This window comes from Balaenoptera musculus, chromosome 17 (assembly GCF_009873245.2).
Source record: "Balaenoptera musculus isolate JJ_BM4_2016_0621 chromosome 17, mBalMus1.pri.v3, whole genome shotgun sequence".
NCBI lineage: Eukaryota > Metazoa > Chordata > Mammalia > Artiodactyla > Balaenopteridae > Balaenoptera > Balaenoptera musculus.
This window is the reverse complement of record NC_045801.1, coordinates 6,721,998-6,738,123: the sequence shown is the minus strand read 5'-3', so window position 1 is coordinate 6,738,123 and position 16,126 is coordinate 6,721,998. Positions and strand designations below refer to the sequence as shown.

The 16,126-nt window shown below is 43.6% G+C and overlaps 1 protein-coding gene across 4 annotated transcripts in view; it reads left to right on the top strand.

Moving 5' to 3' along the window:
• Positions 1-16,126, top strand: part of KHDRBS3 (KH RNA binding domain containing, signal transduction associated 3) — a 167,225-nt gene that overhangs the window by 60,533 nt on the left and 90,566 nt on the right. For all 4 annotated transcript variants that reach the window (XR_005017089.1, XM_036830888.1, XM_036830887.1 and 1 more), the window contains exon 3: positions 12,620-12,736. Coding sequence is in view for 3 of the 4 variants with exons in the window: in XM_036830888.1 (XP_036686783.1) it covers positions 12,620-12,736 (117 nt within the window). In the remaining variant the exon portion in view is untranslated. The remainder of the gene's footprint in view (positions 1-12,619; positions 12,737-16,126) is intronic.

Here is a 16,126-nt window from a genome sequence, read left to right as displayed (position 1 = left end):
TCTCTTAAGTGTATTGCTGAGCCAAAAGGTAAAACAACTTTAGTGCTTAGCAATATATTACTGGCTTAGATGTGTTAAATATTATTGGACTACTTATTTTGGCTCTGGGCCCCATGAAGACCTCTCAGTTGGATCACCTGAAAATTGCACAGCTGTACTGTTGGACACAGGAAATATGAACAAAGCTTAACCCCTCTCTTCTAGGATTCCACCCACCTCACCTCCACCCCCCACCCCCCCCCCCCCCCCGCAGTGGAGTAAAATGGCAGAAATTCATTAAATGGCCCAAACTATGAACTTTTATCAAAACAAGTAATTGACACACAGTTACATGAAACAGAGGGCACTTAGTATATACATTGGTACTGAGACAGTTACAGAGGGGAAAGAAGTCAGGTTTAGAAGTCAGCCCCTCTTTGTTATGCCTACTAGCTCTGCCATTTACTAGCTTTCTGACACCAGATGTGTCACATCTTCCTTTCCCTCCCTCCCTCCCTCCCTCCCTTCCTTCCTTCCTTCCTTCCTCTCGCTCTCTCTCCTTTTCTTTCTTTCTTTCTTTCCTTTCTTTCTTTCTTTCTCTTTCTTTCTTCCTCTCTCTCTCTCTCCCCCCTTCCCTCCCCTCCCCCCCTTCTCTTTTCTTTCTTTTTCTTTTTTTTTTCCCTTCTCTCCCCTTCTCTCTCTCTCCCCCTCCCCCTCTCTCCCTCTCCCCCTCTTGCCCTCTCCCCCTCCATCTCATCAGGCTGAACACCTACTGGACCACCTCCACTTGGATATCCTGCAGACTTCTTATGTTTGATGTGTCCATAAGTGAACTTCATACCTCTTCTTGGCAAACCTGGACCTTTCCCTGTGCTCCTATTTTAGTGAATGACAGACAGCCCCTGTATCTAAGAGCCCATGCCTAAAACTAGCATATCATTTTTGTCTACTAATTTCTCCTTCATTTACCTCTCCCCCTCCATTCTTGAAGTACAATGACATATACATTTTATTACTTCTACTTCTAAAGTAATTCACATTCTATCTCTGCATTCCACTGCCACTCCTTACTTTAGACCACTATCATCCATCACCCGGTCTTTTGTAATAGCCTCTTATCCAGTTTCAAATCCTCCATCCCATTCTCCACACTTGAAGCCAGACTCTTGCAGTCTGGGATTTTCTGGATTAAACTTAAGTATATATGGGCTACATTGCTTGTTTTATTTGTTTTGCTGTCCACCAGTCCCCCACCCCCGCCCAAAGAATATAATCCAGCTTTGAGCATACAGAGATTAAAAAGTACATAAAGTAGATGATTTCAGATGGTGTGTCACTGTGTGTGTGATCTTGCCCATGTCATCTCCTGAAGAAGTTACTTGTGTACTTTACTTGATTGATTTTCAGGGTTGCTGATGTCTAAATAAGTAGGGTTGTTTACCATTTAGAAGTAGATACTGTGTTAAAATTACAGTCAGTGGAACAATACCAAATAATCTCAACCACTACCAGTAATGCTTAGTGATTTGTGGTTGACAAATTAATAAATTTAAATAATAGTATTTATATAGCTCTAATATGTTGCAATAATTTCTGCAACAAAGAAAATCAATAAAAACTATGTTGACTAATGCCATTTGGTTTGGGGCAAAATAAACTTTAGTTTCACAAGTATGTATTGAGAAATCATTATGCAGGAAGGATGATGAATAAAATATGGATCCTAATTACTCTCCAGGGATTTACAGTCTAACAGGAGAAACAGTAAATTTTACTAAATAATATAGGGTAAAGACTGAACTAACATAGGAGAGGTAGATGGACACTGCAAGATTTTAAAAGAGTGAGGGAGAGTTATTTCTGGAGAAAGAATTACAGGTGGAATTAAATGTAGTCCTTAAGTATAAATTCAGGATGTTAACAAGCAGAGATCAGGGGGAAAGACAGAGTAACTCTTGGGCCAGAATGATTTAATTATGGGGAATGGTAGTTTGTAGCAGTCGTTGGAATGGTGATGACTAGCGTGGAAAGCCTTCAGTGCTGTACTTGCGCATTAGATTTTTATATGGCCTAGGGAGCCCTGAAAGATTTGTGACAGATACAAATAAACAAGTAGAATATATAGTAGGAAATATTCTGCATTATAAAAGATCTTACCTTTTTTTTTTTTTTTTGAGTCCTCAACATTTAGGAATGATTGATTTAAACACAAGTTGGAATGACTTTTATTCCTTAGAAATTGAAGTTCCCATGTAAAAGTGTAAAAGTGATTGTTCTCGTTAGAGGTGATTATCAGAATCGTGGAAATTATTGTCAGTAATCCAAAGCTTGACTCAATTACTAACTATCCTAAGAAACAAGTGTTCTGTTACCGAAGAGACTGCTCCACTTCACATGAATGCCATGGTCCCAAGTCTGTTGTTAGGTTTACTACTGTTTGGAGTTTTGCATTTATAACATTGGCTTAATTCAAATGAGATCAGTATTCTGAATACCAACTAAAAGGTGGATTTATTTAATTAATCATTGTGTTAGTGGTTAAATTATTGAAACCTAAAATGGCTCGTAAAGCTAGTGAAAGTAGTGATCTGGTCTTTTCCTTTCAAGAGAAGAAGATAGGTAAAACAAACCTCGTTTATTTTCTTTTCATTCTTGCCGTTGGGCAGGAATTAGGTGAATGTGGAGATGATGAACCAAATGTGTTTCCTGACAGTTTAATTCTTTCTCTCCAGTAAGGTCTAGAAAGAGAATATGGGGTGACGTTTTCCAAAGAGGGATGTTATGTCCAACCTTACATTTGGGTGCTAGAAGAACATGCTAGAACTTCTATTGTAATGTATGTATGTAGCGTATGGTTTCTGCATCTCAGGCACTGTTCTAATGGCCTTACATGTGTTAACTTTTCACGTGTTAATCTTTACAGTTTTAGGAGGAAGGAATGATTATTTCCTGTTCACTTATGAAAAACTAAAAAACAGAGACGTTAAGTAACTTGCTAAATGCTATTACACAGTAACAGGCATTTGAACCCCAGAAATCTGGCTCCAGGGCCCATTGTCCTGTTCAAGAGATTAAGCTTTATTAATATTTATTACACAGGTTAACGCTAGTACTATTACCTGGCACATGTGAGTGCGGGACAGTTGTGTGCACAGTGAGATAGGATGCTGTGTAGAAGAGGGGATTCTCCGAGGCAGAAGCTCCCACCAAGTTTTTTTTTTTTTTTTTTAAAGATTTATTGATTTATTGATTGATTGATTGCTATGTTGGGTCTTCGTTTCTATGCTAGGGCTTTCTCTAGTTGTGGCAAGTGGGGGCCACTCCTCATCGCGGCGCGCGGGCCTCTCACTATCGCGGCCTCTCTTGTTGCGGAACACAGGCTCCAGACGCGCAGGCTCAGTAGTTGTGGCTCACGGGCCTAGTTGCTCCGCGGCATGTGGGATCTTCCCAGACCAGGGCTCGAACCCGTGTCCCCTGCATTGGCAGGCAGATTCTCAACCACTGCACCACCAGGGAAGCCCTCCCACCAAGTTTTAATCACTCACTTGCTTTCAGTAATTGGGGCAGATAGCTGTATATGTGCCTCGGTATGGATTCTTGGATTGCATCTACTAGTTTTAGTTAACTTACCTTTTTCAGTGGACAAAGATTGTTGCAAAAGAGACTGCGACTTCAGGACCACTGTAGATGCAGTCGAAATGAGCAGGAAGACGGCAGAGCCGCTCCGTCCCCGTGCCCAGTGCAGGCTCAGCACCAGGACAGGGGAAGAGCAGCTCCCGTCCAGATGGGCGTAAGAAGAACAGTCTTTTCAAATTGGGACTGTTTTTCTACATCCAGTATCGTTAATGATGACTCTCTTGACCTAAGTACGGATTGAAATATTATTACCCAATGGTAGATCAGGTGTAGAATTTTTAAATAAATAAATGTATACATATATATATATGCACACACACTCACATCCATTTTATGTGCATGTAAACGATAGTGCAGGGGCCAGGGATCCTTCTTGGCTGCCTAACTTAAGATCTGGAACATTGGACGTGATAGTCTGTGGGGAACACTTAGTCGCCATGGACTGCACCGGACCTGCTTCCTCTCACCTCCTTCCTTTCTCACAATTTATTAGCTCTTCATTAAACTTGAGACATATACTGTATCCAAACAAAGTTTTTTTTATTTCTTTATATCCTCTCATTTCTCACATCCTACTTCAGACCTTCCTCTATAGAAATGAATTACATTGTTTATCTATTACAGTATCTCCTTATTTTAGTCTTTGTCAGATGCCTTTTTAATAATTTTTAATAAACATGTAGATTTTATACGACGCTCAATTACAAGATGTTGGACAGTTAGGACCATATACCCAAAATATGCCTCCTTCCATCTGTGCCTGTGTGGTATATTTTAGGGTTCGTTTTAATTAAATCTTGGGTAGTGATTGGTACATTTCGGACGTTAACTTTGGTCGGCACTCATCATTCGCTTCCAGCGCATGAAATGCTGCTTTTGCCTGTTGGGAGCTAGTGCTGCTCTCGTCTGTGGCTGAGGTGCTCAGGGGGGTCAGTCAGGGTCTCTGCCCTCAGAGAGTGCCACCTCCATCCCCTCTTAAGGAAGGGAAGGCAGGCAGGTGATTGCTAGGCCTAGAAAAGACCATGATGTTTGAGGCTCTTAAAACTTTTTGATAAATGACTGCTTTGTCGTTTTTTGTCTGTGGCAGTGCGCCCCCCAGTGGCCATTCCCTGCGTTCATGCCCTGGATCGTGCCCTTCCCTTGAGTCTGTCCTGACCCTGCAGCTCCCTTTAACTGACAAGATGTGAACTTCCAGGCTGGAGCTTTAAGGAAGCCTGACAGCTTCTGCTTTTCTGACCTTGGAAGACATATACCTTGCAAAGGTCCTGTCACCCCGAGGCCACTGTGAGAGGTGGAAGCTTGGGATACCCAGGTGGAGGAGAATCAAACCAATAAGAACTGAGGTCCCCATCTGACAGCCGCCACCAACTTAAGAGACATGGGAATAAGCCGTCTTGGAAGTGGGTCCTCCAGCCGCAGTTGGTCTGGCTGTTGCCACATAGAACTCCCCCCAGGGCTCAGATTGCTGAATTGTGAGCAAATAAATAAAACGGTGGTTGTTCAAGGCCATTACATTTTGGGTTAGTTTGTTACGCAACACTAGATGCCCAAGATGTCATTAAAGCATAACCTAGTCCCTCATTTCCTACTTACCAAGGCAGGTGCGGCTGTGTGTATGTCGGCCGCAGACTGGGGTTTTAGGGTCAGGTGGGAGGATGATGAGGGGGAGAAGGGACTGTAATGGACCAAAGGAAGCTGCTTTTAGCACATATGAGATTTATCCCAGACTATTCTGTCGATGAAATAGTGAAGTGCATTTAAGAAAAATAACTAATGTAAAAGGAGCGTTAAGTAGTTCATGTTATAGTCAGGAAAGATACCGTAGCGCTTTTGAGCATTTTTGCCATAGTGAGCAGGAGGGACTCTACCATTGAGAGGACTTTATGTTTTGAAATTCCTTTCCTTTTGTGCCACAGAGTGTTTTGATTTTATGTTACTTCTGATACAGCCGTGGCCTTTTTAAAATAAAGCAACGATAGGCAGAAGACTAGGTTCCTGGACCCAGAATTTATTAACCTGTTCTTTTGCTTTTGTTGATCCAGTACAAGTTTTCTTTTTTTTTGAGTATTACTATGTGTATTAAGACTGAAGACCGGGGTAAAGATAGGGAGAAGATTTCAGAGTTGAGCGAAACACATTTCCTCTTCCAAGGAGTACAACCTGAAAGGAAATGTCTTAAACCATAGTTTGGTAAGTGGGAGAAGAGAAGGCAGGAGGAGAGGGAGTGAGGGGGCTGAGAGTGTCGAGGAGGTGCCTGGAGGAGCAGCCCCAGGCCTGTCAGACTCTGCTGAGCTCAGGAAAGGGCTGGCTGTGTTGCGTTTGTTCTTTACAAAGAAACACTGAGACCATCTTAGACTCCCAATTAGGTCCAAGCGCTTAGCCTGGATGGATGACTCTGCCTCTTCCTTCCCCACCCTAGTTGCTCTGCCCCGGCAGGCTGGCCGGCTTCGTATTTCACAGAAGGTCCTCAGTGCCTGAGGGCTTTTGCACTTGCTATTCACAGTGCCGGAAAGTCTCTGTTTCCAGATCCTTGCATAGGACGCAGCCGAGCTGAGCATCACAGGCCAGCCTGGTGTGACGTTGCTCAGCCCTCCAAGGTTACCCAGGCTCTCTGTAGTTGCCTTCTGCCCGCCTCAGTAGACGCTTAGCAGTAATTAACAGACATTGTGTCTACGCTTCTGTTTCTCTTGTTTGTCATCCGCCTCTTCTGTGAGCAGATGGGGCTCAGGAAGGATGTGGCCATTGCTTGTTTCTGTTCTCCACCCAGCGCCTAGAACATGTTTGCACTTCACCAGCGTTGTAGCGAGAGTAACACTTCCTGAGGGCTGGACACTGATCTCAGTACGTGTTTTGTTGATTTTGTCAATATTTTAAGAAACAAAGCAAAGTGGGTTTTGTTGCCCTTCCTCCTGCAGATTAAGGCTTTTGTTTAGGAGGGGAGATAGGGGATATGGCTCTGAGTAGATTTCAGTAGAGGCTGTTTTCCTCTCCTCCACTAGCCAGGGCAAGTGGTCTCAGGATTCTTCCCTGATCTTCCCTGTGAGCACTTGGGGGTTGGGGGGGGGTGGTGGTGAGTTCCTGCAGGAAAAACCTTTGAGAAGGTATCAACTCTCTTAATTCTGGGGCTTTTGGTCTTCTCTGCTCTCATGCTCGTCCCCCGTCCAGAGAAGCAGATGCTTGAGTCTTATCTCTCCCCGCAGGTGTCTGTACTCTCTCCAGTTGTGTGGTTAGTGTTTGCCTTGGCACTTCAGCATTAGTTTGTATTCTGTTCCGTTTTCTTCCTGTTTTAAGGGTGAGAGTGACGTTCTTTACAAGCTCTTCATCTGAGCTGAAATGGGTAGTTCTTGGAACACGGTAATTTTGAGAAGCTGAAATGAGTCCAGAATGGCTAAAGTCAAAAGCAGGAGAGTGAGGCTGGGGAGGTGAGCAGGAGCTGTGCTGGAGAGGGCCTTGCACAGCAGTTCCAGGGCATGAGGACTTGCTCGGAGGGGAGTTGGACAGTCCTGTTTGAAACACAGATATAACAAGGTCACCTTTGGGTTAAGACCTCTCTGCTGATCCAAGGAGTTAGAAGTGGATACAGAGATGGAATTCTGCAGTGGGTGAGGTGAGGGATGGTGATGGCTGGGTTAGTGGTTGTGGTGAGGCTGCAGGAAAATAGGCAGGTTTAAGAGAGACTTAGGAGGTAACATTGTTAGGATATAATTCATTGATTCACTGGACATTGACTGAATGCCCTCGCCGCACAGGTATTGGATCAGTGACTGCAAAAGGCCTCGTCACTGCCCTCATGGAATGAGTGTCAGGTTTCTGGCTTGAGTTGCTGCATGGACGGTAGTGCCATTTGCTGGGAAGAATAACGTATTTGCTGCTGCTACGTTGGCAGAGGTTACAGGTTCAGTTTTAGTGTTGAGTTAGAGGTCGATAAAGCATCCCTTTGTTAGACTAATCAACTTTTTGGTGAGCACCCAATTAAGGGAAACGTTTTAATGGAGACAGTGACATGTCCTTGATTGAGGCTTAGTTGTTTATGAAATGACCGCTTAACTGTAATTGTCCCCGTAGAACAGTGTCATGTCACAAATGTAGTTTAGATCAATTAAAGCTAGTTCTTCCTTGATCTTTACTGGGGAAGAACATAATTATTGGATCTTATCCGTTATGTGGTAAAACTCAAATATACTGTATGTTGGTTTACCATCTTCATAATCATTTGAAAAGTTTCCTATTTACAGTTGTAACATTTGTAATACGGTAGTATATTTGTTATATAATAATTGGCATCTGGAGAAAAATCATTGGTCTTGGAAATAACACTTTTACCTTCTATTCAAATCTGCACACAAATGAAATCATTAGTAAAAATGAAGGCTAAAATGTATTAGGTTCTTACTGTGTGTCTTGCCAATACACTCATCAAATAGAAAACAAATCCTGACTTAAGGAAGGACAGACTTTATATTTGGAAGGATTTCTGGAAGATCAGGGAAAGGGGCTGCTGTTGTGATAGGGAGAACTGTGAGCCTGAGGCCTGTCAGTGTCTCAGAGGTCAGACCACAGAGAGAGAGAGTGGACAAGGCCGGGAAGGTGCAGGGACGTGGGTGGAGGACGGGGGGCAGGAAGGGACAGGCGTCAGAGAGTGTCTCGCCCAAGGCTGGTCCCTGGGAGCAGAGGGCCTGTGCCGGCCCAGGTTGCTTTGTGAGGAAAGGACAGAAGCTTAACTGAAGTTTGATCACGTCAGGTTAAGGGGCATTCTCTGACTGATCAGTGGAGACAAAAAGAACAGCTAATCTTTTATGGCGCAAAGAATGGAGGGTCTGTGCCCGGCCTAGAGAAGCAAGGGGGTCGCCCGCGTCTGGGGAAGAGTAGTTCTCTGCAGTGAGCCGTTCCCAGGAGTGCAGAGGGTGCGTGGGCTCCGGGGACATCCAGCAGGTCCCAGCCCTCAGCGCTGTGTGCGCTACCTCTTCATCTTCGTGATGCCCCTTCAGCGTGACGACCCCTGTGCACCACAGCCGTGGGAGGCTCGGTGGGCTGAGGACACTGCTGGGATCACTCCGCGGGCGAGAGGGAGCCCTCGACGCGCCTCAGAGGTCGGGAGCAGGTGGGCCGGACCCTCGGTGGGTCCTAGAACTCGGCAGGTCGGAGGGCTGTGCTGCTCAGCTGCTCATGTGAAGTCGGAAACGTTCTCGCCCGTAGGTGGCTTAGGCCCCGCCGCAGGTGCAGGCCGTGGTGGGCTTCAGGGGTGCGCGTGGGGGGTATCTTCTAGAACCCAGGAGGAATTGGACTTGTGATCTGAGGGAGGCAGCAGCAAGGGCTTCGAGCCGAGGAAGCAGAGTAAACAGGCCTGTGGCTCCTCCTTTCAGCCGGCAGGGCTGCTGAACAGGCACGACTGACGTTTTACACAAGCCCCTTCCTCGCCGCCGTGAGGGGCGCCCCACCCATGCTGATGCGTGACTGTAGGCCTTTGACCACTAGTGCGCTGGTGGCCCACAGTCACTGTCACCAGGTACTCTGGCTGTCTCCAAACGCCTGCCGGGGAGGCCCCAGGCAGGCAACCGGGCCCATCGCCGTGTGTGGCTCAGCTGTGCAGGCGGTCGGCATCCACACGCCTGGTTCTACCTCGCACCCTGACTCCCAGACAGAGCTCAGCCCCTCGACCCACCTGGGTGGCCTGGGTGCGGCCGTGTCGTTCCAGGCGGTGGCTTCTCGGCAACCCTGTACACGTACGAGGTGGGCATTGTTCACCCCAACTTACGTATGTTCACGATAGTTAAATTCATCCATTCATTACTTACTGATTTGGCACAGAGAGTGCACAGTCTACCGGCTGCTCTGCTAGGTGATTTTTGTGCATTTTCGTATTAATTCATACATCAGGCGCCCGCAGTAGGCGTTGACCCCTGTGTTGTGGATGAGGCGCCTGCGACTCACGAGGGTAACTTGACCAGGGCGACGCGACTAACATGCAGTGTGCGGTGACAAAGAAGAGAGCGGAAGTGCTTCCGATGGTCAAAATGCGCGTTTATATACTTTCTGTGAGCAAAAGACTAACAGAAGTTAAATGGAGAAAGAAAACTGCATATAAAATGCTCTTCCTTCTTATATGGAATCTCGTGGTTTTATGTTTTATCAGATGACTTTGAGTAAATCATATCATTCTGTGGACTTTAGTTTCCTCGGTATGAAATTAGGTGTTTGGACTGGATGTTTTCTAAGGTCTCTTAATTTTTATTAATTGGGAGATATTTAACTATTACAGACGTGATATAAATGTGGTTGTTTGAATACAAATTAATTTTTATGCTATCCTTGAAACCTGCTAAAATGAATATAAATGAATTAAAAAGGCACTGATCTATGAAGGTAAGAATGGGAGTGTGAGACAACAATGGGCAAACGATGTTAGTAACATTTGGTGCTGCACTGTATTTACAATAGCCAGGACATGGAAGCAACCTAAGTGCCCATCGACAGATGAATGGATAACGCATTGTAAAGCAATTATACTGCAATAAAGATGTTAAAAAAAAAAGAAAAAAAATGTTGGTGGCTGCAAAATACATGGATAAATGGTAATGACTTTCTCTGGTAAAGACCAGAGAAAGCAGCATCCTGAGCTTGCAGGGCAAGAGAAAGCCAACCAGAAACATGCCTATTAGTGTGGGAAAACCTCCAGAAGACTCGGGAATTGTGGATACCAGTTAGCTGCATGTGAATTTAGGGGGTGGAACTGACAAGAGGGAACTTGGTGGAAAGTGTGCCTGGAAGTAGTTAGACCCCTGGATCCTCTCCCAGCTGAGAAAACCAGGCATCTGCCCTTCTTAACCTAGCAACAGCCGAGAGATTTCCTGAAGAGTTTGAATAAGAGGAACTTGAGGTTCTAAGACCCAGATGGATACAGCTGAGGGCTGCAGTGAGATGCCACACTGAAAATGTGGGAATTATTTCCTTTAAATAGAGGTGTGTGGGCTTCATAATGGGCTTCTTCGTATTCTGGCAGCCAGGCTTACATACCTCCTCCTAGGAAGTTGGGGAATTCCTATTCAGGGAAATGCCTAACACAAGGAAAAAGAAATACAGATCTTGATATTTGAGTAGCTTTGGGTGAAAAAACTGGGCTGCTGTGTTGCAGTGAATTGTTATGTCCAGTTGTCAGATTGCATGTATGGAAGCAGAACATCCAGTTAGCCTGTTTGAGCCTCAATTTAAAATTTTTAGAAACAAATAGCAGAGGATTACCAGTCATGTGAGGAAAGGCCATAGTGTAGCAAGAAACAGATTCTCAGAACGTGGAGGGTAAGGGGAATCTGTGGGAAGAAGCAGGCTCTGTGAGGTCCACGGCGTCGGGGAGGGGACAGCTACCGCCACTGACGCCTCAGGAGGATAAGAACTTGTATCACTTCCGTGAAATGTCTCAAGTGCCATAAGGAAGGGACAGATATAAGAAAATGCTGTTAGTAGTGAAACATGTGATAGCAGAAATGAGAGAATCAGTAGATATGTAGGAAACGTAATTAAATCTCCCAGAAAGTAAGACAGAGAGAGGTGAAGGAGGGAGGAAAAATCAGAGAGAAACTTAGAGATCCAACTCAGGAGGCCCAATATCCGATAGTAGGATTTCCAGAAAGATAAAGCAGAGAAAACAGGAAACAAGAATGAGGGAGGGTGGGTTGAGACATTGATTTTTTTACCCCTCACCTTGTAGTAGTATTTGATATTTTAAACTCTGTGCACCTCACTTCTATATTTTTTAAGTAATTTACTTAAATTTAAAACAAAAAAAAGATGACATGTGAAGGTTAAAAATAGATAATTTAGTTTTTGTTGAAGACCAATAAAATTGAAAGTGGGCAAGGAAAAAATACCATTTTGGTCTTTTAAAAGTACATATTTCAGGAAAATTACTTTCATTACCATAGTTAGAGACATGAGGAACAGTTTTCTCTTAAAAACAGCAACAGCACGGCAGTGGCATGGGTCATTGAAGGTGGCTGATATCACAGCAGCAGCTACATGAGTTTGTGATCAAGAATCCTGCCAAAGAGAACAGTTTCTCTCGCGGTAAATAGGGCTGACTTTCTATTTGGAAGCAAGAAGAATTCATAATTATTGTAAGGCTTTTAGAAGTTGTGTGAAATTCCTATCAATAATTATTTCATTCAGTTGTATGTATTTATTCTCTATTATGTGCCAAGCATTGTTCTAAATGATTTGTTTATGTTGACCCATTTAATCCTCAAAATACCCTGCAAGGGGAGGTCCTGTTTCCGTTCATCATTCCCATTTTACAGATGAGGAAACCAAGGTCTAGTGACCCCGAGCCCAGGGTCACTCAGCAGGAAAATGGAAAAGCCAGGTTTTACAACCATGACAGTCTATCCTCAGAGTCCGTAGTACCCTTAATTAATTCACTGCTACTCTGCATGCTGAATAAAGAACCCTCTGCGTCTAGGCTAAATAGATAGGTGGATTTTGTCATAAAGCTTTGGTCAGCCACTGAAGGCGTAGCACTCATCTAGGCTGGTGCACTCAGTGGTTGATTAACCGAGGCTTAAGTACTGACCAGGTAGAAGAACCCAGACACTCCATGGTGACCACTTTAGTGCACATTACAGGACATTTGGTGTCGTTTTTCCTCACCAACAGTCTAATTCCAGCACTGTTCGTGGTTGATATTGAACGTGTGCTGAAATTGTCAGGATGGCAACTAAGGAATTCTGGGAATTAACTTCATTTATTGATACAATTTGTAAAATACAGCCATCACTGAAGTGATCTGGTAAAAGGAAATACATCGTTTTTTGGTTTGTTTGTTTGTTTGTTTTAGCCCTGTTTTATGTGGTTTGTGGGAAACATTATAGGGTGATGAATGTAGCAGGAACTTAAATACTTGTCGTTAGTCAATGATGTGTAGCATACTGACTGCAGTGTTCACTAAAATTCAAAAAATAAATTACTTTCCTCAGATATGAATGTTACAAATTTGTTCTTTTGTTTCTCCTAGTTCAACTTTGTGGGAAAACTTTTGGGGCCACGTGGCAATTCTCTGAAGCGCTTACAAGAAGAAACCTTGACAAAAATGTCCATCCTTGGAAAAGGCTCCATGAGAGACAAGGCAAAGGTAATACTTATTATAAACAATGGCTACTTTTTTAGTCAAGTTATATAATGTACTTTTAGATCATCCATGGTATTAGTACATATGATATAAAAGCTAACTAGGACCTCAAATGAAATTATGTGGAAATGCTATATATAGTGATATATTTGTGATACTATTTAGAAAATTCGGTCACTCTGGCCAGTTTCAGAATATGTAGTATCTTAAACCAAAATCTGTAACTATTATTTTTATTTATAGAGTGAAATTGTAGCACCTGTGCTTTTGATTCTAGAAGCAATACCTTCTAGAAAGTACAGTGGTATTGAAGTTATCATGAAGAGAAATAAAAAGTTATCTATAGTCTCACCATCATTATTTGCATTTTAGATTAGTTCTTTCAGGTCTTTTTTTCTACGCCTGTGTTTCATATTGTTGACTTTATAAAGTATATGCTTTTATTTGCTGTTTTTGCCTTTCTTTTGATATCCTATGCATTTTACCAAGTTAAAATTGATTGTAAATGTTTTAATAATTACTTCCTATTCTAACACATAGTTTTATGTGCATGTATTCACATAACTGCCTCCTCTTCTTAATAAGCTAAAATTACTGAGTTATTTTTATTGATCACTTTCTTAAATATACCAATTCTGAAAGAAATTTTCACATTTCATAATGTGCTGTCGCTTATGTTGTTCCATTATTACTTTGTTGTTCTCTCATTATTAAAAGATTTATATTACAGAGAACAAAATCCACATTGAGTGATCACTTTCCATGAAATGATTGTGTCAGACAAAAAAGTTATTTAGACAAAATCCAGCCTCCTCACAAAAAAGTCCATTTAACAGTAGCTTTTATAATTAAAAAAAAAAAAGCCACCATTTGTTTATTGAACAGCCACTGTGAGTCAGGCACTCTGTGAGACATTTTACATGCGTTACTCCATGTTATCCTTGGAAAAATGATGACAGATACATAACATTTTCCTTATTTTATGTAAGAAAAGTGAGATTCAGAGAAACTAAATACATTATTGGGTTAATCAGGGAAGTTCATTATATTATTTGATTAGAACATGGCTATATGTCAGACTCATATGGGATGCTGTTTAAAAATATAGTCCCGGACTTCCCTGGTGGTCCAGTGGTTAAGATTCTGCGCTTCCACTGCAGGGGGCATGGGTTCGATCCCTGGTCGGGGAACTAAGATCCCGCATGCTGCACGGTGTGGCCAAAATATATATGTGTGTGTGTGTGTGTGTGTGTTGTGTTGTGTGTGTGTGTGTGTGTATATATATATATATATATATATATATATATATATATATATATATATATATATATATGGAGAGAGAGTGAGTGAGTGAGTCCCATGCACCAACCCGTTTAGGGTGAAACCTCAAAATGAATCTCCAGTAGGTGTTTAAAGGATTCTAATGCATGGCCAGGTTAGGTTGACTGCTCACTAAACATCACTGTCTCAAATGATGTTACTCTGATTCCCTGACTCATCTATTCTGGCAGTAGGAGCAAGTGGAACTGTATATTGGTCAGTTGGTCAGAAATTATGTGTATCTCGTTGGAAAGTATCCCATCCTTGCTGATATCTTAGTTAAGTTTCCAGGAAGGCCATCTGGTAATGAGGTCCATGATATGACCAGTGAAGCCCATAGACTTTGTGCTGCTCTTGTTTGTTATTAAGGGAGTTCCTTGGTGAGAAGCAACATTTTGTGCTATGGCGGCAGTGATCAGGGCCCCCAAAGATCCTTTTACAGGTAGAAGGGAAGCAGGGAAGGCAAGTCGTTGGCCAGATTATATGTCCAAAAATAGCAAGTGCCTGGCTGTGCGTTTAATGAAAGGGATCCTAAATAGCATCAGCTCGCTAGCAGGGCTGGGTGGTCCTCCCAGATCGTGCTGCCATTTTAAGGGCTGGTGGTGGTTCTCTGCTGCTGGCGTATTAGACAGTCAGCAGCGGCAGTGGCCTGGAGTCCTTTTTGAGGGGAATCTGTGTTGTGGAGTAATGCATAACCGCTCTCCCTGTAGCGGGGGGATGAACTGGGAGATTGGGATTGACTTATACACGCTACTACATATAAAATAGATAACTAACGAGAACCTACTGTATAGCACAGGGAACTCTACTCAGTGCTCTGTGGTGACCTAAATGGGAAGGAAACCTAAAAAAGAGGGGATATATGTATACGTATAACTGATTCACTTTGCTGTACAGCAGAAACTAACACAACATTGGGAAGCAACTGTACTCCAATAAAAATTAAGAAAACAAACAAACAAACAAAAACAATACCTCTTTCCCTGTCACCATCGGTACTTTGTTCATGAGTCCTTTGAGTAGCATTGAGGTGGCTGGGGAATGAGGTGCTTTGACATCTGCTGCAGTGGGTCCCCTTGGCTGCCTGGTCACTGAGTGCATGCTCTGCCTCACGTGGGGCTCCCTGTTCTTACACACTTGGGCCTCTTCCCAGACCACTTATCACCCCTTCACTAATCCTCTCATTTCTGTGTCCTTGACCACATGGGTCAGCAAGTCAATAGGGGGATTCTGCAAGTGGCTGAGCGTTTACATTCCATCAAGACACCTAGAAACTGAGGAAGTGGCATAGCCCATTGGGCCCACTGTCAAGGGAGTAGGAGCAGAAGCCCTTACCTCTTGACCCCTTAAGCCCCACTTTCGTCGGTGGCCTTCAGTGGAGCAGCACTTGCTCAGAGGCAAGTCTGTTAATCCTCAAACTGTGTGAGTATTTCTTCATCTCAGTGCACAGTCATTCTAGTAAAAGGTCCCCGATCCTTATCGGGAAGACTGGGAGGAAGTGTCCAGTGCACACACACCAGGAGACGTTACAGTTACTGTACTCACGCAGCCTTCTCCTCTAGATTGAGCTTAGCTCTTTTGTTCTCTGCATCCCTGGGGCAAGCAGGGATCTGATCTTAGGCCAGGAGGTGATAGAGGGTAGCAGTAGTAAAGCATGAGAATTGTCATCTCCTTTCAAGGAACTACCTTGGCTGTTCGAGACAGGCTTCTGCCAGTGTGGAAGGCTCAGTGGGACTTTAGCGTTCGTATACTCAGAGTTACTTGAATCTTTCCAAAAATTGCCAGTCCAGCTCTCAGATTTTCACTGTCCTCCAGACACCGTCCTAAGTCTCCCACAGCAATGACCAGGCAACCTGGTCATTAGCACACGCCTGAACTCTGCCTGGTCTGTTGACTCCATCAGCCTGTGGCCATAAGCAGTAAAACCTTCCGGGATACTTCTGGCTCTTTGGGCCTTGAACTGATAATGTCAAGTGCTGAGTCTGTCATTTCCTTCTTTAAGTTCTTCAGTACAGTAGAAGCAGCCCCTTTCACCCCACCCGGCCCACCGTGTCTCCTTCTCGCCCGTCATAC